The 27,240-nt window shown below is 47.0% G+C and overlaps 2 protein-coding genes across 2 annotated transcripts in view; one reads left to right on the top strand and one right to left on the bottom strand.

Moving 5' to 3' along the window:
* The first annotated feature begins 1,766 nt into the window (after positions 1-1,766).
* On the top strand, positions 1,767-13,251 carry HVCN1 (hydrogen voltage gated channel 1). Its single transcript, XM_007938166.2, has 5 exons — positions 1,767-2,033; positions 7,644-7,748; positions 9,350-9,581; positions 12,698-12,810; positions 13,186-13,251. Exons 1-5 carry the CDS (start codon positions 1,803-1,805, stop codon positions 13,249-13,251), a joined length of 747 nt encoding a protein of 248 aa, XP_007936357.2. The 5' UTR covers positions 1,767-1,802.
* Positions 13,252-14,619: 1,368 nt separating this feature from the next.
* TCTN1 (tectonic family member 1) overlaps positions 14,620-27,240 on the bottom strand; it is a 26,835-nt gene continuing 14,214 nt past the window's right edge. The window contains 9 exon segments of the mRNA XM_007938165.2: positions 14,620-14,763; positions 15,208-15,333; positions 19,062-19,224; positions 20,722-20,889; positions 21,446-21,531; positions 21,916-22,041; positions 22,560-22,697; positions 24,716-24,736; positions 25,890-25,999. Coding sequence (XP_007936356.2) covers positions 14,620-14,763; positions 15,208-15,333; positions 19,062-19,224; positions 20,722-20,889; positions 21,446-21,531; positions 21,916-22,041; positions 22,560-22,697; positions 24,716-24,736; positions 25,890-25,999 — 1,082 coding nt within the window.

Raw genomic sequence — 27,240 nt, 5'->3', positions numbered from 1 at the left:
TGCAGTGTTCCTTCCCCTCCCACCCCTGGTAACCAACAAAGAGAGTGTCCTTCCATATAGAAACCTTTTCTTGACTTTTTACACCAGTCAACTAAACTGTACTGGTCCTTCTGTGACTGACTTATTTCTCTCAGCATAATGTCTTCCAAGTTCATCCGTGTTACACACTGTTTGACATTCTACGTTGTTCTTTAGTGTTGCACACTATTGTGTGTATGTGCCATAGTTTGCTTATCCGTTCTTCTGCTGATGGGCACCTAGGATGCTTCTATCTTTTGGCTGTTGAATAGGTACGAATATTTTACCTATTCTTATGCTAATAAACCCAACAAAAACCTAAACTCACTGCTGTTGAGTCGATCCTGACTCATAGCAACCCCTCCTTGGGTTTCCAAGGTGGTATCTCTGTGGAAGCAGATTACCCAATCTTCCTTTCAAGGAGTGGCTGGTGGGTTTGAACCACCAGCCTTCTGGTTAGTAGTCGAATGCCTTAGGCACTATGCCACCAGAGCTCCTTCTCATACCCATACCGGAAGTATATATGGGTCTTACACTCATACTGGAAGTTGGTGTTTTTTTGTTTTGTTTTGTTTTTTTCTTTTCTGAATGGTCTGCATTCCTTGCCCATTTTCTATTAGGCTCTGTCTTTATTATCATTTTGAGGAACTTGACACTTTTCTTATTTTTAAATTGTGATTTCAGTGAAAACTTACAGACCAAATCCATTTGCCATACAATAGTTCATACATATTTCGTTTCATGACATTGATTGCAATCCTGTAATATATCAGCTGTCTTCCCACTTCCTCCCTTTGGTTACCTTTTCCCTGTGCCCTTCTTTCCTAAGCATGCCTGCCCTCTGAGCTTTCTCCCTGCACAAATGCTGCCCTTCTGATCTCCCATGGTTGATTTTTCTAAGGAGTGTACCTTCCGGGTATAAATGTTCACCTTATATGTCTGTCTGTTGTTTGGCTGGAAGTCATGGAAGTTCAATTCCAGGCCCTAAGGATGACTCCAGGCCATAGTCTCAGGGCTTTCACCAGTCTCTATCAGATCCATAAGCCATCCCATACCAGAAGTTTTAATTTTTCAACTCTATAAAAACTTTAATGTAGGTAGGGTAAACTGGGCAAGGGGGTAATTATTTGCTTTTTGCTTTGTCGTCTTCTCTATTTAAACAGCTGTCCGAGTGCATTTAAAACAACACCGACTGAACTTTAACAAACCCATTTGCCACTCACTTTTCAAGAACTGATCTGTGGCACGAATGGGGTCTCATCGGGCTTCTGTGAAAGTCTGAGTACTTTTACTTTTGGCTTTCCCCTCCCCCGTGTCCACACCCCCTACTCCCACCTGGCCAACTCTCACCTCCGGTTTTTCCGGCTGTGATATCTCTGAACCATGAGGCCCAGCTCTTCCGGCAGTCACACATGGGCTTTGGGGGGTTCATTTTGCAATGAGCTGCAGAACCCATTCCATTGGTTACTGCCAGGCAGACCACAGACACAGGCCTGATGGCTCTGGGGTTTCCTGTTGCTTCACTGACACTGAGACCCTGGATTCCAAAAATAAAAGTAGCAGAAACCACCGTGACCTCACGGTCTCTGAGCTCACACGGTGCTCTGCACGTACTGGGACCATCTTTACCCCATGCGGCTGGCCCAGCCTGGGCCTACTGCCCCGTCAGAGCCTTGTGGGCTCCGAGTGGTCCAGACGGGCTCTGAGGTCCACCCAGACTGAAGCTCTCTGTCCTCCCTCCGCAGGCAGTCACTCGCAGGGCCAAGGTGGCTCCCGCCGAGAGGATGAGCAAGTTCCTGAGGCACTTCACGGTCGTTGGGGACGACTACCACGCCTGGAACATCAACTACCGGAAGTGGGAGAATGAGGAGGAAGAAGAGGAGCCTGCGCCGACGCCGGCTTCCGGCGAAGAGGGCCAAGCTGCTGACCCAACGGCTGGCCCCGACCCCGCGCCCAGGCGCCCCCTGGACTTCAGGGCCACGTTGCGGAAGCTCTTCAGCGCCCACAGGTTTCAGGTAGGTGGGACGGAAGCCCTAGGTGCCTGGACGGGGGGCGGTGAGGGGAGTAGGGGAAGAGTTCTCAGCCGGGGTCACGGGGCCAGGGTGGGGCCCTCTCTGCCATCCACGTGCCAAGCACCCACACAGCACTGGGTGCACAGTGGGCAGAACCCACAGTGTCTGGGGCGGAGCACATCATGATCAAAAATGCATTAAAGGCCCATCAGCGGACAAATGGCTAAACAAAATGTGGGGCATACATTCAATGGAATGTTACTCAGCTGTAAAGAGACATGAAGTCCTGAAACATGCCACAATGTGGATAAACTCAAAACTATCCTGCCGAGTGAGAAAAGCCAGTCACAACAGGGCACATACCGTAGGATTCCATTCATATGAAGTGTCGGGGACAGGCAAATCCATCAAGACAGAAAACTGATTACTGGTTGCCAGGGGCTGGAGAGAGGGGGTGTGGGGGAATGACTGCTACTAGTGGGTGTAGAGTTTCCATCTGTAGTAATGTTTTTTGGAACTAGATAATGGTAATGGTTGTATAACGTGATGAATGCACTTAATGCCACTGAATTTACACTTTGAAATGGTACATTTTATGTGTATCCTACCACAGGGAGCTCTGGTAGCATAGTGGCTAAGGCACTTGACTGCTAACCAGAAGGCTTACGGTTCAAACCCACCAGCCACTCCTCAGAAGGAAGGTTGGGCAATCTACTTCTGTAATTATACCGCCTTGGAAACCCAAGGAGGGGTCACTATGAGTCGGGTCCGACTTGACGGCACATAACAACAACAACAACATCCTACCACAATAAAAAGAAAAATCAGGGTAAACATCAGAGCTAGGGGAAAAAACACTTATTCATTCAGCAAACATTGAGTGTTCTGAGTTGAACAAGACCAGCAGAGTCCTATCCCTCACAGACTCATCACCATGGGCTTCAACGTCTGCATTTGTGAAGTGATGCCAGAAATGTCCACCAGCTTTAACCCACTCCTGGCCTCCAGGTGTGGTTATGGGGAGAATGAGAGAGGAGTTTGGGCTTCAGATAGCAAAGATCCTTGAACTTTATATGGGATTCAGTGTCTATCCCAACATCCTCAGAGTTTGAAGAGCAGATGAAGGTTGAGTCTGGCCAGCCCTCACTGAATCACCCTTTGCCCCCCAGCTCTGAGCATGTTTTGAGTGCCCGAGAATGTGGGAGGCCTGGTGACCTTAAGGAACTGAGAAGCTCCTGTCAGTCCAGTTCTAGAATGGAGTCGTCTTGGGGACGTGCCTGTCAGCCTCCACCTAAACCAGAGTAAACCGTTTCCTCCCATTGCCAATGGAGGTCCCATCTGGAAGCTGAGAGAAGTGGCTCTTGCCTCTTCCATCGCTGACTTTGTTCCATGGTAAAACAGGGGGAAAAAAAAAAGAAGAAGAATTTGGTTTTTTTCTTTCCCCCTCGTGTGGCTTAAAGCACTGAAACAAGGCAACAGCCCAGCCCTCCCTGCACATCAGCTCGCTCCCTCTGCGGCTGTGACAGGAAGGGAAACGTAGTATTAAGCTGTTGGGACTGAAATCCCAAACCCTCAATTTCAGGAGAAGGAAAGAGCCAGCTTCCTTCCAGCTGCAAGGGAGCCCTGGACTACCCCCCGGGGGTCTCTCCCTGCCTGGCTGGGAAACAGGGCCATTGCCTTGCTGGGGTCTGGCACTTTGATTTGGGACCACCATTGACCCTCCTACTGAGAAAAGAGAAGACTGACTATTGTCACATAAGTAGAGATGTTTATTAATTCACTTGTCAATTGTTTAATAAGTGCCTACTATTGTGGCGGAGGAGCATGGTGGCGTAGCGCCTAAGCACTTGACTGCTAACTAGAAGGCTGGCGGTTGAAACCTACAGCCACTCCTCTGAAGGAAGGTTGGGCAATCTACGTCCTTAGTGATACCTCCTTGGAAACCCAAGGAGGGGTCGCTATGAGTCAGATCTGACTTGACGGCAGTGTGGCAGTGCGCTGAGTTTTTTGTATTATTGTGGCTAGGGATATAGCCACAAATGAGACAGATAGAGTTCCCACCCTTATGAGTCCTGTGGCCTGGGGCAGAAGGAACCTCACCCAAGTAGGATTACAAATGGAGATAAGCATTACAGAAGGGGTTCTGGGAGATCTGGGGGTGAGAGGAGACCTGATTTTGGATGGGAGTTGGAGAACGGGTCTCGGAGGAGGTGACATTTCAGCTGGCCCCTGAGGGAGGAGCAGAAGTGAACTCTGTGAGCAGTGGCATTTTCTAGGCAGAGGGACCCAAGGTGGGTCTGGGGGCAGAGGGAGAGCTTGGCAGGAGAGGCGAGGGCAGGTCCAGTCACCTGTGCTGAGGTGTGGGTGGCCAGCAAAGGTTCTGGGTTGGGGTGGGGGCTCAGGGTAGAAGCAGGGAGGCCAGATCGGAGCAGGGGAGAAGGGCTCAGGGTTTGTGATTCTCTGTAGGTAAAACCAGCATACCACATTCTGCTAGTCCCTTCTGCAGTCCCCACTGTTGTGACCGTGTGATGTGGCCAAGGTCACTTGACATATTGCTGAGTGCTGTTACTTCTTGCCCAGGTACAATTCAGCTAAGGGAAAGAAGATGGACCGATCAGGTAAAATTGGGCCAGAGGACAGTGGTCATGAGGATAAATCCACTGCCATCGAGTCAATTCTGACTCATAGCAACCCGAGAGGCCAGAGTAGAACTGCCTCATAGGGTTTTGAAGGCTGTCAGTCCTTACAGAAGCAGACTGCCTCATCTTTCTCCGACAGAACAGCTGGTGGGTTCGAATAGCTGATGTTTCGGTTTGCAGCACAGTGCTTTAACCGCTGTGCCACTCATGAAGATAAAGGAGCCTCAATTTTTTTTAAAAAAATTTTATTGTGGTAAAACACACAAAATTTGCCATTTTCACCATTTTTACGAGTACAGTTCAGTGCCATTCATTGCGATTACCACGTTGTGCAACCACTACCACAATCTCCAAAAATGTTTTGTCCTCACGCAGAAAGTCAGTGCCCCTTCAGCACGGACTCCTCCTTCCCCCTTCCCTGACCCTGGTTGTTGGTGTTGTTGTTGTTAAATGCCGTCGAGTCAGACCCGACTCATAGCGACCCCTCCTTGGTAGGAAAACAAACACTGGAGGCTTGAATCTTTTAAACTACTGAATATAAGTGTATGTGAAAAGGTCATTACAAAGCAGTTTACCATGCAGTTTACACAGGAAGCCGCACCATCAAATACTTTAATTACTTCAATAGTTAGAGCTAAAGTTGAAGTGGTCAAAAGGTCTAATAGTCTGTTCTGGCACATGCCTGGCTTTTAAATTTAAACCTGAAACTGCAGAAATTACCAAGTAATGGCAGATTAATTTTCAGAGGTCAAAATCCATTCATGTGAGTATGTAAAAGGCTAGGCCCCGGGGGAAGTAAGTGAGGATCTAGAATGTCCAAGGGAAGAGAGGACACCCAGTGTCTTTCAGGGTCCCTTCCATTGCTACCATTTCCACCACCACAACCAACTCCCTGTCATCTCCCCAAATGCAGTCACCTCCATGCCACCGTTAGTGCCCTCACCAGCACCTTCACTACCTCTGTCATGTCCCCATAGCCTCCCTGAACACAGTCACCCCCACGCCACCACTGGTACCCTCACCATCACCTCCATGGCCTCCCCAAATGCAGTCCCCGCCACACCACCATTGGTGACCTCACCAACATCATCACTACCTGTGTCATTCCCCATGGTCTCCCTGAACACAGTCACCTCCACACCACCATTAGCGCCCTTACTAACATCATCACTACCTCTGTCATTCCCCATGGTCTCCCTGAACACAGTCACCTCCATACCACCATTAGTGCCCTCACCACCACCATCATGACCTCTTTCACTTCCCCATGGCCTCCCCAAATGCAGTCACCTCCACACCACCATTGGTGACCTCACCAGCGTCATCACTACCTCTGTCATTCCGCATGGTCTCTCTGAACAGAGTCACCTCCACACCACCATTGGTGCCTCACCACCACCATCACCACCTACGTCACTGTGGCCACGTCTGCCTCTCTCATATCATCGCTTCCACTGCTTCCTCCAACTACCATCTCGTGAGCCACTCACACTGCACCCTACCAGCCTCCTCCTCTCTCCAGTAGGATGCCCAGCCCAAGGAGATGTGTGGGATAAGACTGCACGGGAGATTGTCCTGCCTATAGCAGCTCTTTTCAATCTCCAAGAAACCCAGGGCTTAGTCTCCTTGACGCCCTAATGAGCACATGTAAGTCAGGGGGTGGGTGTTCACATCTCTGGGCAGAAGCTGTGTTATCTGTACAGTGAGTCACCATCACCCATTGCTTAAAGTAGCCCTTCCAGAGCTCAGTTACCTGAGGCTGGGATGTTTCGAATTATTTATTATCTCTTCTGTGCGTACCCTTGCAAGAAATACAGATTTACTATTTACTGATCTATTGCCATCTAGGAATTAGCAGTGGGTTTTTTTTTTTTTTTTTTTTTTTGTGATTTGGGTGAAAGTTTACAGAGCAAATTCACTTTCTATACAGCAGCTCATATGCACTTTGTCTCATGACATTGACTACAATTTCCCACAGTGCAACAGCTCCCCTCTCACTTCCTCCCCATAGTTACCTCTTCCCTGTGTCCTTCCCTCCATGCACTCCTGCCCCCTGAGCTGTCTCCCTGTGCATAAGCAGCCCTTCTATTCTCCCATGATTGTTCTCTCCAAGGAGTGTATCTACCTAGTGTAAATGTTCACCTCATGTACCTGTCTTTTGTTTGGCTGGAAGCCACAGGATTGGTTCAATTCCAGATCTAAAGGGCAGTTAGGGGCCATAATCTCAGTGGTTCCATCAGGCTCTATCAGACCAGCAAACCTAGTACCTTTTTCTTTTTTCAAAAAAATGATTTTGAGTTTAGTTCCACATTGTTCTCCCACTCTATCCAGGATCTCTTACATAGATCCCCCTCCCAGTGGTTGACAGTGGTAGCCGGGCACCATCTAGTTTTTCTGTTCTCATAGCCATATAGGCTGAGGATCACATGGTGAACCAGTCTCTTGGACTAATTGTTTCTGAGTCTTTGGTTTTCTTCATTCTTCTTTGGTCTGGACAAGGAGAGACCCATCGTTGCATGTAGATGGCTGCTTGAAAGCTTTTAAGATCCCAGTCACTACTCACCAAAGTAGAGTGTGGAACAATGTTTTGTGTAGTACATCATGCCAGTTGAGCTTGATGTCTCCTAGCAGTGGGTTTTGAGAGATGCTGTTTGAGAAACAATGAACGGGTAAGAAAAGGACTAGTAATGGCCGAGGGGTTGGTAAGTGAGCAGTGCAGACATGTTCCAGGGAAGGCAGAGCCTGTCTGAGGGAAGCAGGCCCAGGTGGTTGTGGGAAGGAGGGCGCTGCTCTGTGAGAGAGGCAGCTGGTCCCCCAGGCTCCCTGTAGAGCGCTCGGATTACTGGTAGTGGCCTCCTCCCAAGCTTGGCGTCTTTACTGGATAATTAGAACCAAATGTTCAAAGCCAGTGCTTATAGCTGAAAGCAGGCTTCCCGTTAAGTCTCACGGTCTCTGCCTCCTTCCCTGGCCGCAGGTTATCATCATTTGCCTGGTCGTTCTGGACGCCCTCCTGGTGCTTGCCGAACTGATCCTGGATCTGAAGATCATCCAGCCCGACAGGAACAACTATGCCGCCAAGGTAGAGTGTTGGCAACTGTCTGGTCCACTTCTGTTATCTGCACTGCGGGTGGACAGAGTGGGGCAGATCGTGAGCATTATGCACATGTATGCGCACACACACACGCTGTCCTGGTCAAAATCCACCTGCCTTTTAGCTTGGAGATACTTTTCTGTCTCTACACCGGGACACAGGTGCGCATCGCTTTCTATCTAGAAGCATTGTAACACACTGAACCAAGTACAATGGGCTGTGTTAGGGAGATGCCCAGCATGGCAGAGCAGAGAAGCCCCCAGGCCTCCTCGTGAGAGGCTGTGCCCTTCATATTGCATCATCAGGAGGTCTGCCATGTCAGAGCCCCACTGTCAGTCACACTGCGTTGGATCACCTGGTTGAGGTAGTAAATGCTGGACTGCCCCACTGTGCAAGGGTACCTTTCCCTTTGCAGTGGGTAATAGTCTGCCCACTGATCCTTTGGTACCGTACAAATATCCTCTTCCCAGCCTCCATTGGTGAACCTACCTTGAATCAATGAATACATTTCTAGTCTTGTCTTTCCACTCTTCTATGAAAAAGAGCTTTCCTTTTTCTGTGTCCATGTATGGGTGTGCATGTGTGTGCCTGTGTGAACATGTATATATGTGTGTGTATGTGTATGCATGTATCATTACAGACTCAAGGATTTTTTTTTAATTTAGTGTATTACAGTTGATGAAAGTCATTTTGATGCTTAAATTGTCCCAAATTTGGTCATTGTGAGCCTCATTGAGCTGATTGCTTTGTCCTTTAACCATGACCCTAAAAGTCTTAGAGCATTTCCTTGCCTTTTGGCTCTAGAAGATGCCCCCAGACTTCTTTGTACTTTCCTGCCCTAGAACTGGATTTGGTTACTTTGTTGAGGACTTCAGCAGTGTTTAGTGGGATTTATAACCCCAGATCTGGGACCTCATTCACCACCATCTACCCTAGTGGTCATTCATAATTGGTGTGAATGAGTCTGACTTGGTCTAACACTTGGAAGTGCTCCATATAGAGGTACCTTAATTCATCTGAAGAAGGCCTTCTGACAGGTGGTTTCTACTCTTGTTCTACAACTGATGCTGCAGCAAACATCCTTACGTGTCTTTGTCATGTCAGCTTAGCTATAGGATAAATTCCTAGCAGTGCAATTCTGGGTCAAAGGGTATGCATGTTTTAGATGCTGCTAGATACTGCCTCGGGAGCTCTGGTAGCGTAGTGCCTAAGGCACTTGACTACTAACCAGGAGGCTGGCAGTTCAAACCCACCAGCCACTCCTCGGAAGGAAGATGGAGCAATCTACTTCCATAGAGATAACGCCTCGGAAACCCAAGGAGGGATCGCTATGAGTTGGGTCCAACTGCACGGCACATAACAACAACAGATACTACCTAAATGCCCTTCTGAGTAGAGCAGGGGCTGTGTCTGTTGTGTTTGCAGCTGCATCCCAGCACAGAGAGGAGTGCCTGGGGCTCCAGGGTTCAGTATTTGTTGAACAAAGGAATTCTCCTGCGGCCCGGGCAGTCGCTCTGAGGTCAGCCTGTGTGTGTGAGCTGCCCCCCTGGACGTGACCACACCCTGACCGCAGCTCCTCGTCCCTCCAGGTGTTCCACTACATGAGCATCGCCATCTTGACCTTTTTCATGATGGAGATTTTCTTTAAGATATATGTCTTCCGCCTGGAGTTCTTTCACCACAAGTTTGAAATCCTGGACACCATTGTGGTGGTGGTCTCCTTTGTCCTCGACATCGTCCTCCTCTTCCGGGAGCATGAGTTTGAAGCTCTTGGCCTGTTGATCCTGCTCCGGCTCTGGCGAGTGGCCCGCATCATCAACGGTATGTCTGCTGAGCCCCTAGGAAAGCGAGGGCAGCTCCTGCACTGACCCCCACATGGTTCCCTTCCGGCCACCTCCTCTGTCTCCTCCTCCTCAGGACTCTAGAGAACAGTGCAGTGGTGACATTTGGCATGTGACCACTGCTCTGTGACTGCACAGTGTGAACCTGACATGTGCTCCAAGAGGACTGCTTTTCTCTCAGGCCACATTCATTAAAAGACCCTTATCCCCAATCCATCCCTCCCAGCTAACTTCCCAGAATGCCTCTAGCTTGTAGTTTGGTGTTTCCTAAACCAACTCCACCTTGGGGCGTGTACCACCAAAGAGGGGTACACATAAATTGAGAAATGAGAGTCACAACACACATCACCATACTAAAGGCTCTGATAACTTTTTTTTTTAAATTGTAATTTGGGTGAAAGTTTACAGAGCAAATTCATTTTCCACACAGCAGTTCGTACACATTTTGTTTCATGACAAAAAAAAAAAAAAAAACGAACTCACTGCTGTCAAGTCAGATCCGACTCATAGTGACCCCTCCTTGGGTTTCCGAGGCGGTATCTCTATGGAAGTAGATTACCCAGCCTTCCGAAGAGTGGCTGGTGGGTTTGAACTGCCAGCCTTCTGATTAGCAGTTAGATGCCTTAGGCACTATGCCATCATTCATTGACTGCAATTGCCCACAATGTAACAGCTCTCTTCCCACTTCCTCCCTGTAGGTATCTCTGTGTCCTCCTTTCCTATACCTTCCTACCCCCCTGAACTAGCTGCCTGTGCAAACACTGCCCTCTGTTGCCCCACAACTGATCACTCTGTGGAGTGTATCTACCTGATGAAATGTTCACTCAATATGCCTGTCTGTTGTTTGGCTGGAAGCCATGGGAGTAAGTTCAATTCCAGACCTGAAGGGTAACTAAGGACCATAGTCTCAAGGGTCTCTCCAGGCTCTATCAAGCCAGTAAACCTTGTCTTTATGATTTTGAGTTTTGTTGCATACCATTCCCCCACTCTATCTAGGATCTCCTGTATTGATCCCTTTCCCAGTGGCTGACAGTGGTAGCAGGCACCATCTAGTTCTTCTAGTCTCATGGTCATATAGGCTGAGGAGTGGATGGTCTACTACTCCCTTGGACTAATTGTTTCCATGTGTTTTTGGTTTTCTTCATTCTTCTTTGCTCTGGACAAGGAGAGACCCATCATTGCACCTAGATGGCTGCTTGCAAGCTTTTAAGACCCCAGTCACAGCTCACCAAAGTAGGATATAGAACAATGTTTTTGTGTAGTTTGTTATGCCAGTTGACCTTGATGTCCCCTGCACCATGGTCCCAAAGGCTCTTGGAACTTTTGCTCTCCAGATTAAACATGGAACACTTTCTTGGGAGAAATAAGCCCTGTTGGCTTGCCACAGAACTGTGGTTCTGGAAAACACACTTATGGAAATTATTTCCAATAAAATTCCTGTTCCTCTGTTGGTCTAACCAAGTATTAACTACTGCCTTGCAGTCGATTCTGACTGACAGCATCCCTAAAGGACAGAGAAGACTGCTCCATAGAGTTCCCAAGGCTGTCATCTTTATGGAAACAGACTGCCTCATCTTTCTCCCATGGAGCTGTTGGTGGGTTCAAACTGCTGACCTTTTGGTTAGCAGCCAAGCACTTAACTGCTCTGCTACCAGGGCTTCTTTCCATTGGTCTAGGGAGCCCCTTGGTTTCTAAGAAATCATGTCTCTGCTTTGCGTTTACATTGACAATGATGGCCACCTAACTGTTCCGAGCCCCCCAAATGCTGTCCATAGCCCTTCTGTACCACATTCACCACTGAAGCTCTCATTTGTAACATGGAGAGTGACTTGGTGTCCGGCCAGGGTTGGGAGTCCCTATACTGGGTGTTGTGGATCACTGTCAGAATGCGTGATCGACTGTGGCTGGGTTGGGACAGGCTGCTCCTCTGACATCGCACTCCTCCCTTGGAGGCCTGGTATGTGCAACCATAGCCTCTCCTGCTGAACCCATGTGGCTCTAGCACTGCCCACAGGCAAAGGGCATCTGTGCTGGTTGTGGGGCCATGGGAAGGGCTCTTAAAAGGGTCAATCACCAGCAAGTCCAGGTCTACTGACTAAAATAAAGCCCATTAAGTCATTTGGACCCTGGTGGAGTAAAGAAGGGAAGTTTTCAGTTGCTACTGAACATGCTTGTGCTGACTGGTTATCTCATTAATGAGACAGAACAATACTCTGCAAAGATTACGCACAGTTGAGGGAGAGAAAGCACTACTGACTGCAGTTGATTGGTTTACTGCCCCTTACTCTCTGATCACACTGTTACACCACTGAGAGACTGGTTTTGCAGATGAAACTGGAAGTCACAGATTTGGTCATGTTGTCTGCATGTTAGCAGACATAGAAGGCTGGCCGATGTCCATGTCGGGTTGCTGAAAGCTCTGGGAAAGCAGCACAAGGCTATGTCAGACTTAGTGGACCAACCGAGGGAGCCAGGGTGCTGACCCCACGCCTCACAGGCACCACCCTTGCAGTGGCAGGCTAAGGCAGGAGCACCTTCACTTGGAAAAGGATGACACATCCCAGGTTATAGGTCAAAGGCACAGTCTTTTGAAGGCAGTGTTCTCTACTGCGTGGTCATCCGGGAGACAGCAGATGAGGCTTATGACCTGTCTGTCAGCCAAGATGTCAGTTATCACCTGACAACTAAACTGGCCACAGCTGTGGAGACAGTAGGTTGGGGGAGTGGTGACCCTACCAGAGGCTGTTTCCACCTTGGCCTCATGGCCTTTGTGCGCACTGCTGTGAGATGATGATACTGTCTTGGTAAGTTCTGTATTAAGGAGCGTGACACCGCACCCTGTGGGTGATTATTTTGAAGGCTGTCTCAACTTCTGTCAGCTGAAAAGAGTATTTCCCAGTTGGGTTCTGAGTGGCTCAGAAGAACCTGGCTCTCCTGGTTGTGATGCCTTTTAAGTAATGACTAAGAGCTTGACTTGTCTGTCACCACCCTTCTAGATACATCTATAGTATCTATCTGCAAAGAATACAGAAATGTGAATCTTTTAAGTGTGAAATTAGAAACCAGTGACACTAAGACCCTCCATTATTTTTCCAGGGATAATTATCTCAGTTAAGACACGCTCAGAACGGCAACTCTTAAGGTTGAAACAGATAAATATACAACTGGCTGCCAAGATCCAGCACCTCGAATTCAGCTGCTCTGAGAAGGTAAGAGGACGCCTCTGAGAAATGTCATTGTTCGCCATCCCTGCCCTGCCTCTGCTCCTCTGGGTCTTGAACCTGGGCACCCTGCCCTTTGCTGTGGCTCCCTGGCCCTTTCTTACCAGGCAGAGGCATCCCCTCCTCCTGGAAGGCATCCCCACTGCCCAGAGCTAGGCCAGGGGCCCCGCGGTGGGCGTCCCTTGTCACTGCTCCCTGCACCGACCGTATCTCACTGCAGCAGCGTCCTTCAGCAGATGGCATTCTGCTGTCTTTCGTTCACTTTTGTGCCCTTGTACCTGTGCTCAGTGAATGACTGTGACATCTTGGTGAGGCTTGGAAAGGAAGGTAAACTCGGATGTTTGTCTCCTTTTACACTAACAGGAACAAGAAATTGAAAGACTTAACAAGCTGTTGAGACAACATGGACTCCTTGGTGAGGTGAACTAGACACGTGCCCGCTCCAAGTTAAAGAACCTGCCCCCCGGCCTGAGCTGGGCCTTGACTGAGAAGGACAACAGCCTTTCCTGGGCCATTTGGAGAGAGGTTTGCTCCTACGCTTCTGACTCCCTTCCATCCAGCTCTGATTCGGTGTGGGCACTTTCTCTGCAGGCTGTATGTCTCCCTTGGTGCGGCCAAGAGTGTCCCATCCCGGTCCTACCCCTCACTGGATAATAATGTATCAGGAACTGTTTTCTCACAGTGAACACTTTACTGTTGTATGAAGACGAACAACAAAGCAGGCACTCACTAGCTGTATGTAAAATTTAATCTCATCAAGTGGCGTTTTTAAAAGTTCACATGTACATTGAGAGCCAGCATATCCTCTCACATGAGCATTCTGAAAAACAAACAAAAGAGAAAGCAGCTACCTCAGCTGCCAACCTGTTCTAGGAAAGTCCTTTTTCACTTTAAGCTGTTCTGAATAGCTCCTCTTGCTGATTCCTTCTCCCCCGCCCCCCGGAGGTTGCTCCGGGGCCCCCAGGCCCCCTCTACACCATACAGCTGCATCACCAGCTTCTAGCTGGCGCCACTTCATGCTACCACTTGACAACGCTTTTTCCAATTACTGTACAATTAATGTATAAAAGAAACTCTCTCCTTCTCTCGGGCCCTCCTCCTGTATTCTTTCCAGCTTCCACTGCTGGGAAGCGCTGTGTGGCGTCCACGCAGCCCAGCAGCCAGCGCCTGAGGCTGGCTCAGCAGTGGCAATTAGAGCCAAGCCTATGCTGTAATTAACATGGCACTGGGGGAAAGAGCCCCTCGTGAGGCTTTGTGCTCTATCTGCACCATTTTGGGCAAGAGTTTGCTATTTTTATACTCATTTCAAGGAGACCTGAAAAGGAAAAAAAAAAAAAAAAAAGCCAGAGCTGAAAACAACTTAACATTTTAAAATAACTCACTCAGGTGGTGGGATGAGTAAGCTGACACAGAGGCCTGGACACCTGTGCTTGCTACCCTGAGGTCTGCTCTTCCTACTGCCTCCCCAAGGCAGTCGGGTTTCCATATTCGACCTATGTGTTGAGAATGTTAACAGTGACCAAGACCAGATGTCTTCCCAGTTCTCCATTCAAACCAAGTAGAAAAAATTCCCCAGCGCCCCCAGAAGTCAGGAGGGCAGAGAGTAGAGAAGGTCATGTTGGTGTGGGCAGCCTCGAGAGTTAGGACAAAGGTAACAAAATGGGGTGTCTAAGAGGGCCCTCTGGCCCACGAGCCCACTGCTCCGAAGGTACAGTTCTCCAGCTGTGGCATGCACAGTCCTTAGTTAACATCTTACGTCCTCAGTTAACATCTTACGTCCTCAGTTAACATCTTACGTCAAACAAACGGGAAGAAGAAATTGAAGGGCAGCCTGGCGTTGATGGTTGGCCGCGCTCTGAAACCCGCCTCTGCAGGTGCAGACACATCCACAAAAGTAACCGCAGTGGAAATAAGAATCGTCCTTTCATTTCCTGAGTCGGCCTGTAATCAAAATAAGAGTGAAACGAGCCCCACCCTTGTCCCCAGGATAACAGAGATGTTGAGGTTGTTCGCTCTCCTTCCAGCTCAGGCCACTGTCAGCCCACCAACCTGGTAGGTATGTGGAGGGTTAACCAGCCATTAACTTGGATGACAGATACAGTTTCTACCCAAGTTGTCAATATCAATCAAAACTCAATTTTCATATGAATTTTGAAGATGAAAATCTAAGCAAGAATGTTAATATGACTAAAATCAATGTTAGTGGAGGTTTTATTTTTACGCTAAGTAGGATATAAAGAATAATTACTCGATTGTTTAAGAATGCAGATTGCTTAAATTTTAGTAATAATCTTTTTCACAAAGTAATAAATTCTACCTATTAAAACATGAGTTTTGGTTTGACCTGTGTCAAAATCTGTATTTTTAAACTAAAGTTAGGCCTACCTCAGGAAATGAGGATGAAATGAGGTTTGCAGTCACATTCACGATTTTGGCCTGTGGGTTCACCAAGGATCCATATTTAGTCCACTTCACTTCTATAACCAAAGCCACTGGGACCTGGCACGAATCCTGCAAAACAAACTGACATTAGTCAATCTGAACACGATCCAACTTCAAGTCAAACTTAACCTGCAGTTCCGAGTTTTAATTATAAAATGTCTCACATATTACAAAATGTTCTCAACAAGAGAATGAATAGACTTGGAAGTTCAGATAAAAACAGCTTAAGAAAGCCCATAAAGTACTCAGTGCTCCAAAAGTATTTTGAAACCTAAAGCAGAGCTTTAAAATCCTCTTGTTGCTAATGAAGCCATCATCACCAGGGAGTTTTGATACTCCCAGTACTCAACTGTGGAACCTTCAGGGCCTTAACTGATCGAACTTCAAAATGGAAAAATCCTACCAGGTTTCATCTACTGCAGAGATAAGTCAGAAGTGGAACTAGCATCGAAGAGAGAGGGGATGGCTTTATTCACAGAAATTACACCTGATCGCTCATCATGTTGAAGTGCACAGAGAGGCCACTGAAGTGCTTTCTTCTCAGTGATGTAATTCCATCAGCTGGCAATGAAGATGTTACATTACAGGAAGCGTATGTGTGTTGTCAGTGATCTTAGTAGTCTTCATCTGGACCATGAATATGGTGCAACGTTTCATTCTGTTACATGTAAGGTTGCTATGAGTTGGAGCTGACTTGACACCTACCAGCCACCACAATGTCTGAGCCGAGAGCAGCTGGGTGACAGCCTCGCTGCCCACGTCAAGTCTGAGGTTGCAGGAGCCAGGCCTGAGGCCTCTCTTTGGTACCCCCAAGGGAAAATGGGGAGTGGGCCTTTGTTCTGCCTTTCATGGCTTTTCAGTTGGCAGATGGAACTGCTGAAGCTGCATGATGGGTAGATGGGGACAGTGGATTGTTCTACTTTCATGCATGTTTGACAGTTTTCCACAACAGAAGCTCTTAAAAGTACACCTCTTTAGGGCATGAAAAACCATCAGGCCCGCTGAATTTGATAACCTGCCAAAAAGCCACTGGTGGAATTCCTTAGCTTGGAAGTGCCTTTTTTAAAATTAAAAAAAAAATAAATAAAAACTTTTTATTGTGATTTGGGCAAAATTTTATAAAGCAGATTAGTTTTACATTTAAGAGTTCATACACGTTTCGTTTTGTGACACATTCCCTGTGACCTTGCCCATGCATTCCTGCCTCCCTACCTTTCTCCCTGTGCAAAGATTGGCTCCCATGGTTGATTGTTCTAAGGAGTGCATCTCCCTGGTATAGTTGTTCGCTAGTTGTTGTTATGTTCCACGAGTAAATCTGTCTATTGTTTGGCTGAAAGTTAAGCCACAGGAGTGACTTCAATTCCAGGCCCACAGCGTAACTCACATCCATAGCCTTGGGTTCAAACAGTCTCTGACCAGGAAACCTGGTTTTTTTTATTTGTTCTTTTACATATTGTTATGTATTTTTTTCCCCACTCTTATCCAGGATCTCCAATATGATCCCTTTCTGAGTGGTTGGTGTTGGTAGTCAGGCACCAACTAGTTCTTCTGGTCTCAGAGTTGTGTAGGCTAAGGTCCTCATGGTCCATCAGTCCTCTGGACAAACTGGTTCCATGCATCTTTGATTTTCTTCACTCTTCTTTGCTCCAGACAAGGAGAAACAAACAGATGCATCATAGATAGCTGCTTGCAAGCTTTTTAGACTCCAGTTGCTACTCACCAAAGTAAGATGTAGAATAGTACTTTTGTGTTAATGTATTGTGAAAAGTGAGTTTGACGTCCCCTGTGACCATGGTCCCCAGCCCACTGGCCCCGTGATGCACTTCTTCAAGTTGCTTAGTTGTGGCTAAGAAGTTATCCTAACTTTGCCCCATTACCTTTATACTGTGTATGGATATTTTTACAGCACATACAAATACATATGTAGTAATTTTGTAATACTGCTTTTCCTTCACCCATATCACCACTGTCTCAACTATCCATATATGGAAAGAACATTTCCTTCATTGTATAAACCTTGCCTTTTTATAATAAACGGACTCATACAATATTTGTCCTTCTCTGACTAAGTTACTTCACTCAGCATAATGTCCTCCAAGTTGATCCACGTTAAGAGGTGATTCGCTGATTCTTCACTATTCTTTAATGTGGCATAGTACTGCACTGTGTGTGTGTACATACCATAGTTTGTTATCCATTCATCTGCTGATGAGCACGTAGGTTGTTTCCGTCTCTTTGCTACTGTAAACAGTGCTGCAGTGAACATGGGGGTGTGTGTATCTATCCAGTCCTGGATCTTACCTCTTTAGGACATATTCCTACTAGTAGAATTGCTGGATCAAACGGTATTTTATTTCCAACTTTTTAAGGAAGTGCCATACCATTTTACACAGTGGTTTTATCATTTTACAGTCCAAGCAGCAATGTATGAGAGTTCCAATTGCTCCACACCCTCACTAGCATTTCTTTTTTTCTGTCTTGAACTCTGCTATTACTGCTGGGATAAGACCGTATCTCATTGTTTTGATTTGCATCTCTCTAATGGCTAACGATCACGAGCATTTCTGCATGTATTTTTGGCTGCCCGAATATCTTTGGTATTAGAAGCTGTCTGTTCCTTTGCCCATTTTTGAAATGGACTGTTGGTCTTTTTGATGTGGAACTGCCTTTTAAGAAATGCCAGGCTGATAAACTCTTGAGAATATCCTGTTGTCAGGAGAGGTTGCAACAGGCAGCTGCTATCACTGGCATTTAGCAACTGTTCTCATGCCTGCTTCTCCCTGGGTTTCCTGGAAGGCTGCTACAAAACCAGCTCCAGGCCCTCCGAGCTCCTTGGACCAGGCTGCTGGCAGCATTAATGCCCTGGGCTGTCTCGCCTCCCAACTGCATTTTCTTTCTGAGGGGGAGGTAATAACTGGATGTTTTTACCCCATCTCCAAGGAGCTGACACAATTTTTCTGGTTCACCGACGTGGCAGAGGTGAGCCAAGGCTTAGCAGCTGAACAGCAGGGCCTGAGTAATCACGGGTCTCTGCTGGGGACTTGGTGGGGAGGGCAGAGCAAGCCCTGAGCTCATCCTCACCCCGTTATCCCCGAGCTATAAATATGCTAAGCGGATAATGAGAAGCCTGAGGAACTATGTGGAGCAAAAGCTGGGCGATTAAAGCACTGACGGGGGCCGGCCCACACGCTGCTAAGACAAAAGAGAGGTGGGCAGAAGCATCGTGGGAACAGGAACCTATTTGTAGGATGTCAACTTCCATGAAACTCTTCTAGGACCTTCTGAATTGAAAGCCTGCACAGGTGGGCGCCTTGCTAGAACAGGGAAGGACGGACGGGGCAGCTGTGTGGAGGAGAGGACGCCATCTTTTTGAGCAGGGCTGCATGTCTGTCTGTATTCTCAAGGGAGGGCTAAAGAAGGGTTCCTGTAACACCACCAGCACCAATGGTGGTTAAGAGGACAGCAGCAGTCCCCATTTACGGAGGGACCACCAGGCACCATACCAAGGGCCAAACCAATGGTACTTCACTTAACCCTCTCAACAAGTTCATGAAATTAGTTCTATGCCTATCATTCCCAATTCAAAGATGAAGAAACAAAGGCAATATTGCTAAAATCAGTATTCGATATCCAGGCCAATCTGACAACCAAGTCCAAGCTCCAACCCCGCGCCATCCAAGGTCATCACCAGCAACAGTCACAGGTTTCCCCAGCTGCCTCTAATCTCCCACCCCAAAAGAGGAGGAGCTTCTGGAAGTGGGAGGGATGGCAGCACGGGGCTTCCACTGCCCCTTTACCTTCACGTTGGATGACTGTGTGAGGAAGCAGACAGGCACCCAGTCCAGCACATCGTGGGCCCGGGAATTTCCAAAAGGAGCCACATAATCTGGGAAGCCCTGGCCCTTGAGCAAGCTCTTCACCTTCTGCACGGCAAGCTGACATGGGACAGCTCTGGTCAGTCTTGGGGAAGAAGAAGAGGTCGACAAATGAGCAGTTTTTAAAGCTCAATGACATGCAATTCCCGCCAGTTTCATTTTCTCACTCCCAGAGATGGGGGTTATTGGACAGAAGCTGTGGTGTCTCTAACTTTGTGGAATCTTGGTAGTTGGCCAGGGAGATGAGGTCAAAACAATGTTTCCACACTGTCTTCCACTGAGAGGCTCTATGCAAGGGTTCCATGGTCAAAGTCAGGGAAATGTTTCATACCCCAGTTCCCTCTTGCACGTATTAAAGGCTCTGAGAAGAACTGCAGTAAGGATTCATGTTTCTCCTTGAATTTGGTGCATCCCAAACATTCTGCATAGACCTACCTCTCCTGAAATCCTATGGGGCTGTATATCATAGCATTTGTGTTGAGAAATGTTGGTTTGGAGAAATAAGAACTAATCATGTGAACAATGAATACTGCTCTAACCAAAACAGTAATATAAAACTATACTGGGGAGACACAGGGTGGGCAGTGTATGGGACAGGAATAGAGGATGAAGAGAGGAAAGGCCTTAACTTCATCTTCCATACTGGGAGTCAACAGACAAGTCACATAAACAAAAACCCATGAAGTAGCATTATATGAAGATTACTGAAGGACTGGCGGGCAGATCCATAAAAAATCAGTTCAGGAGTTGAAAGTGGTTGCCTCTGGGACGGGCAGAATGAGAGCGGAACCCAGTGTTTCGTAACAAGCCATGTAGAGCTATTTGCTTTTTGACATAACGCACATTTGAGAAGAAGAAGAAGATAAAATAAGCACAAAGGTGACATGTGGCTTCTCTCAGTGCTGTGTGTATTAAAGTTCATAAACACAGGAAGGACTTGCAGGGAAGGTATTTTTGCTGTGAACTCAAATGCTATGTTGTTGTTGTTGTTATGTGCCGTTGAGTCAGACCCAACTCATAGCGACCCCTCCTTGGGTTGCCGAAGCAGTATCACTACGGAAGTAGATTGCCCCATCTTCCTTCTGAGGAGTGGCTGGTGGGTTTGAACCACCAGCCTTCTGGTTAGCAGTCAAGTGCCTTAGGCACTACGCTACCAGGACTACTGGGCAGGGAGCGGCTGGTGGGTTTGAACCACCAGCCTTGGGTGTGGCAGCTGACTGCGTGAGGCCCTGAGGCCATCCCCTAGGGCAATGGTGCCTTAAAAATGAAACATACAAACTATTGCAGTTTTTCTATTCTGCCATATTTGATTCAAGGGATAAGAAAAATGATTGTAGTAATTTTCCGTGGAATACTGACGAATGGATTATTGTTAGGAGAGTTAAATTAGAAAATGAAAAGCTACATCGCTGTACGGTGTTACTACTATTCTACGATTTCTCCTTCTCCGTGGTGACGATAAACTGTTCTGGCTTTCATCTGGGCTCGTCAGCCTATGCAACGCTTTCACAAGACAGGATGGGTGGGAATGTTTCATTTTCAGATCAACACAAGTTCAAACAGAAACAAGTTGCTCTCTTACCGCAGTTTACAGCCGGACTGCATGTTGTAACCAAATAATACCGGGGTCCGGACCCCCTCTACTGCTAAACAGTCTTGCTCAGTGGTGCTACGAAGAATAGTAAGTTGTCCATATCGATTTGTTGTCTGAATAATCCCAGACATTCACAGGAAGTTAAGGGACAATCGCCTAGCATCAGAGCAGCCTAATTCTCAGGTAAAAAGACGGGACCACTTATGTGACAAGAGACATGAGTGAGACCAGATGTCCCTCCTCTAGGCCTCTGGGATTTTTACGGTTATGGCCCAGGAGAGGAAAAGACAAAGTTACCACTACTTCCTTTTTTCAGTAGATCCTCAGAAAAAACATCCTCAGAAACCGGCCTTTCAAAATCAATTCCACATTTTCAAAAATCACTGTATTTGTTTGTGAGTCTCTGTTTACGTGTGAAATTAAATATATCCAGGGGTCTGTCAACTTTTCTGTCTTAAGACTTTCATTTTAAAACACTGACATTTCCAACGACATGTTCTTTCACCCTTAAACTCAGTCCCCTCTCAGTTCCACCTGATGTGCAGTCAACCACCCACCACCACACCCCAAGCTCCCAGAGGAAGCCCTGGCTCAGACTGGGTCCCCCCATCCCGCAAGCAGCCCACAGGATCCTTAGCCATAAAGAGAAGTGGGGCCCACACGTGTGGACGGGGAGGTCAACCAGAATTCTCCACAGAATCAAAAAGGATACCCCTTCTGGGGCTGAAATCCAGCCACTAACGGGAGCCCCACAACATAACCAGGGTTTCCACTGAGAGGAACTGGCTTTGTGTTTTGCTGAAAGACAAGGCAGAAATGCCCCCAAACGATTTTCATTTTAATAAGGAAATGGCAGGGTAAAATGAAACGCTTTTCAGAATAAAATCTGGAATTACAACCAGTAAAAGAATTTCTCCCCCCACTCAAGAGCTATAAATACATCTCCAGGCCGTGGGAGTTCATCGTGCCGTAAAAGTCACGCTGCCACGGGTGGGAGCATCATTCCCAAACGTGGAAAGGCAAGGCCTCTGCCTCGTTCCACCTCAGACTCACAGCCTCCACCCCCCCCCGCCCAGTGACAGGAAGGTGCAGTAAGACTCGTAAATTGAGACTTTTTTCACTAAGAAGTTAACATTTCTTAACTTCAGAATGAAATATTCTTACAAAATTGACCAAACTTACCTGAAAAAAATGAATTTCAAACTTCTGCTGGATTGAGAGAACTCCACTGCCAACTGTCCCCAGAAGCAGCGAGAGCCCAGCTTTTGTCACTTCACCTGCGTCTGTGTACGTGAGGCTGTACTTGACCTAAAAACAAAACGACACTTCCAAAACACCAACTTCCATTCCACTTCAGTAGCTGTATTAACATCACAAATAAAATGCACTTGGTAGACAAATCCTTTCCTGTCTCTCCACATATTCAAGTTTTCTCTCTTGTCCAGTGGGATCAAGAAGTGTTAACATCTTGGCATTGTCCCAGCTGACTGGCCGGGGCATTTGGGCCTCTGATACCCAATTTTATAAGGTCCAAACCCGCTGACCCAAGCAAAATATGATTAGCTTGTATCTGCAGAGGAATGTGTTAAAACAAAAACAACGTTCTGACATATTCTCACAAGTTACCAGGTTTATAGGGGAAAATCACACATATTCCAGAGACCAGTGACCAGATAGCATAAAGGCCAGCCGGAGGTGAAAGTCAGGAAAGGTGACTCCACAGGATGGGCCAGAGCCCCCTTCAAAAGATGTCCTGTTACCCTTTTGGGACACAGCTTGAGGGGCCTCTAGCAGATCACACTTTCAAAGCCCAGCCAGGTGCCTACCTCAAGAACAACGTTAGTGCAGACCTTAAGATTCCCAGCACTAACAAGCGCAGGCTCCAGATCAACACGAGTGTCTTCCAGTCGGGTCCACGTCTGGTTCAGAGACTGAATAACAATGGACTGAACAGTGACAGGGACCTGCAAAGTGAAGAACACCTGGATTATGAAAGACTCTACAAGAGAGCTGAATGGGTCAAAATGATGAAAGACTCAAGTGGGAAAAAGCATGCTGCACATCAATACGCATCCAATGGTTCCACATTTGCAAAGACACATAACGTGGAAATATATACATACATACTTACACAAAGTTCTTCGGAACAATATACCCCAAATTTCAAACAGATCATCTCTGAAATATATATTCACACAAAAACATGTGCACTGAAGTTCACAGTACCATTCACGAAAGCCAAAGAGTGGAAACAACCCAAATGTCCATCAACTGATGAAGAGATAAAGTATGGTCTATTCATAAAATGGAGTATTATACAGCCATAAAGAGGAATGAAGTAATGATAAACGCTACAACATGGATGACCCTAGAAAACATAAGGCCAAGTGAAAGAAGCCAGTCACAAAAAGTCATGTATTGTATGATTCCATTTATAGGAGATGTCCAGAGTAGGCAAATCCATAGAGATAGAAAGTAGATTAGTGGTTGCCAGGGGCTGGGGGAGGGGGAAATAGGGAATGAGTACTAATGGGCACTGGCTTTTAGGGTGATGAAAATGCTCTGGAATTAGTGTGATGGTGGCACAACATCGTGAAGGTACTGAAATCCACTGAACTGTACACTTTAAAATGGTGAAATTTATGGTATGTGAATTATATTTAAAAAGTTACCCACACATAAAACCCCATCAAACACGCATGTGTATGTATGTGTGTGTGTGTGTGTGTGTATGTTGTTTTTGTTGTTATTTGCCGTCAAGTCAGCCCCGACTCATAGCGACCCCTCCTTGGGTTTCCGAGGCAGTATCACTACGTAAGTAGATTGCCCCATCTTCCTTCCCCTCCTTGGGTTTCCGAGGCAGTATCACTACGTAAGTAGATTGCCCCATCTTCCTTCCAAGGAGTGGCTGGTGGGTTTGAACCACCAGCCTTTTGGTTAGCAGTCAAGTGCCTTAGCCACTATGCTACCAGAGCTTTTATATATATATATATATATATATATATACTCCCAGCTCTAAAATATAACTCCTACTGACAAGTCCACTCACTCCATACATACATGCACATTGTACAAACAGCCCCAGGATGCACACCCCTACACCCCCAATGAATATACACTAGAGCCAATTTACACACTGCTTCTGCACATACCTGCATGTGTGCACACGCACACACGCACAAACACACGGTGCTCTCGGTGGTGCGGCTATGGGCAAGAGAACACATGACCAGGCAAAGCATTTAAACACAGTTAGGAAGCCCTGGTTAGCCCTATGCTGCTAAATGACGATTTTCATTTATGGTTTGTGCCTGCAGAGTAATCCTTTAAATGACTTGAACCTCTGAAGATAGCTGGGCCTTTGTGAAAATCCTGTGTTTGCTCTAAATTTCAGCTCTTAGGCCTAGGACCTCCTTGGGGACTGTATTCTCACAGGAATGGGACACAGACCTGGGAAAAGTGAGCTGGCACAGCCACAACCAGAGCCCAGCCCCCCGACCACAGCCTGACACACCCCTTGGTGGGGGCAACACACTTGGACCAGACCCTCCGACAGATCCATCCCTGAAGGCTGTGTGGGGAGTGCACATCTAGTGTGCGCCTCCGTGTGTACGTCCCGAGTAAACGTCTCCATCTCTACACCCCACCAACAGCTTCCTGGGCGCTACCCAGCTTCCCTGGCAAACACCAAGATGACACCAAGAGATGGTGCCAGTCATACCTGATGTCAGCCAAACAGTTACGCCATCCAAACACGAAAAAGTACCAAACTACAAAAACTGAGAGACCGTGAAACTCTGACGTGCATTTACAGAGGGCTGAACACAGAGAAATTTCCTTATTTCACCTTAGCTTAGTTTTTGGCAAATGTTTTGTTACTGGCCATAAGGTCCCCGTCTAATCATAAATGTATTCATTTCAAAAGGTCAGAAAGAAGAGTGTATCATAAACCATCTTATTTCCCGTTAAGAAATACTCTTACCTTTGTTCCTGAATTGGGCACCTAGACAAAAAGAAACCACCACAAATTTTAAGTACAACAAAGACAAGCGTTGTTATTTTTTCAGACGGTGGGTCTGCAGCCTGAGCTCTCTTTTGAAGGGCTCCACCTCCCTCTACTGTCCCCCCACCTTCTCCAACTTCCCTTCTCAAATGGCAGGACACCCTAGTGGGCCATCTGGAGCTTTGGGGAGGATGAGTAGACGTGTTTGGGAGGGCCTGTGCTGAGGAAGAAGTGCCTGGACGCCTGAGGGACCACTTCCAGGGCAACTGTGAGACCTCAGCCAGGCCAGAAAAATGAACAGCGCTGGATGGCTGACTTCCAGGAAGACAGAGGGGCGGGGGGAGGGGACACTTGATTCTGAAAACTGCAGCCCCATGAATAATGGTGCCACAGTGCACCTCTACCACCCCCACAAAAAAAAAGGAAACCAGGAAGGGAGGGGCCCTTCACAGTAATCATGGTTTTTAACTACAGAAAAATTTCCTCTCCCCTTGCCCAACTCCAAAGTGGGCCAGGGGCCTGATGCATTTTTTCCGTTCAGAATCAAGCCACCACAAGCAGAGAAAGCCGACAGCCCCTCGACTCCCTCCTCCACAACCCACTGTCCTCCCCAGGCTGCCTATTTCATCTCCCAACAAGAGAGTGCGTTGTTCCTGTCTCCTTGTGAGAGGGATCTTTTTGGTGTCAATGTGATTATTTTTGTCATGTTGTTGTTGTTGTTATGTTCCGTCGAGTTGGACTCATAGCGAACCCTCCTTGGGTTTCCAAGGTGGTATCACTACAGAAGTAGATTGCCCAACCTTCCTTCTGAGGAGTGGCTGGTGGGTTTGAACCGCCAGCCTTCTGGTTAGCAGTCAAGTGCTTTAAGCACTTTGCTACCAGAGCTCCTATTTCCGTAAGCTTTTGGTTATTTGTTAAAATTTTTTAATGACAGAAAACAGAAAAACATCAAAATGAATGAAAGCCAAATATGCACTAATTATGTAAAAAGAAAACTAATTTCAATGGTAAAGTCAATAACTACTGATACCTAAGAAATGGAGACGGTTAAACTTGAGAGTCAATTATCTATTGAAATTATTCTATATTTGACCCATTTTAAGAGCACAAAATAGAAATCATGCCGAAAGAACCAGTTCAAAATAATTCTTACCCTCAAAATTTCAGGACGGCTGTAAGAAGCCATTCTAAGGGCTTTGACTGTCTCACACTGTTCCAAATTTATCCTCCTGGTACACTTCACAGCTTGGTTCACCAGAAACGCTAGAAGTCGTAACATTCCCAAGGCAAAAACAATACAAAAGAAAGTTTTTGACAGTCCAGTGGTAGACAACAAAGTTAGAATCTCGGTAAAACCACAAAATAAACTACAACACAGATACAGTGATATATTTCAAATAGGATCATTAACTTCTTTTTTTCAAGTATGTAGTAAGTTTATAGGTTCAAGATTCCTCTCCCCAGAGGCAAGCAGCACAAAGCTGCTTATCTGTCCCTGTGGAGATAAGGTCTGCAAATAAAAGGAGATTGGCCTGTATGCAGGTTACTGTCTCTTTCCCCTCCAGGCAGACCCACCTACATACACAACTGATTTTACCCTTGTTTTTTTCACCGAACCCTGTATCTTGGAGATCAGGCCCTCTCAGTACAGGGAGGACTGCCTCCTCCTTTGCTTTAGGATAGTCAGTATTCTGTCATAGATGTGCTGTAATTTATTCAACCAGTCCCCTCCCAATGGGCATTTAGGTGGCCGCTCCATCCCCGTTACCACCAGCCATGCTGCAGTCTGTTATTCTGGATGTGGGCAGAGTTTCCGTAGGTTCAACTCCAGGAAAACAGCTGGCCAAGGGTACAGGCATCTGTCATTTGGGCAGAGGCTGCTAAATACATCTCAGAGCTTGTACCGATTTCCCACCCTGACCCTGGCAGTGAGGCAAGCACCCATCTCCCCAATCTCTGGGTTTTGAGCTTTGCCAAACTGACAGATGAAAATGGTATCTGAGTTTGATTTCAATTTACATTGTTCCTGTGATAAGCAGAGGTTAAGCGTCTTTCCAACAAGATGTGTCAAATGATGTCTTCATTAAGCCACATGCTTCCATCCATTACTTCTTCACAGTGAGGCCTGCTTAAGAAGTAGAGAGCCTGCCATATGCCTTCCCAAACCTAGGGGCCACTCTGCGGGTGCCGTGAAGCTCCTGGGAGGAGAAGTCTATGGAAGATAGTGGGGTGCAGCGGGGCGGGGTTGTAGCAGACGCACTGGTGCCCAGGTGAAGCCTGCACAAGACACTGACAGCTCAGTTTCCCCAAGAGTGAGGGTTAAACGGAAACAGTGCACACTAACACTTAGCACCATACCCTGCACCCAGTGAGTCCTTCCCACACGTTAGCCACTGGCTTTTAGTTCCACTGAAGAAGAGCCTTCCTCATGTGAGTTAAACATTTACCTCAAGTAGACACACGCCCTGGAGAGAACAATCATGGGAGAAGGAAGGGCTGCTTAT

Source organism: Orycteropus afer, unplaced genomic scaffold, assembly GCF_000298275.1.
Source record: "Orycteropus afer afer isolate SDZICR_OR568_19922 unplaced genomic scaffold, OryAfe1.0 scaffold00048, whole genome shotgun sequence".
Taxonomy (NCBI): Eukaryota; Metazoa; Chordata; class Mammalia; order Tubulidentata; family Orycteropodidae; genus Orycteropus; species Orycteropus afer.
Note: the sequence above shows the minus strand (reverse complement) of the source record. Positions and strands in the feature narration are given on the sequence as shown.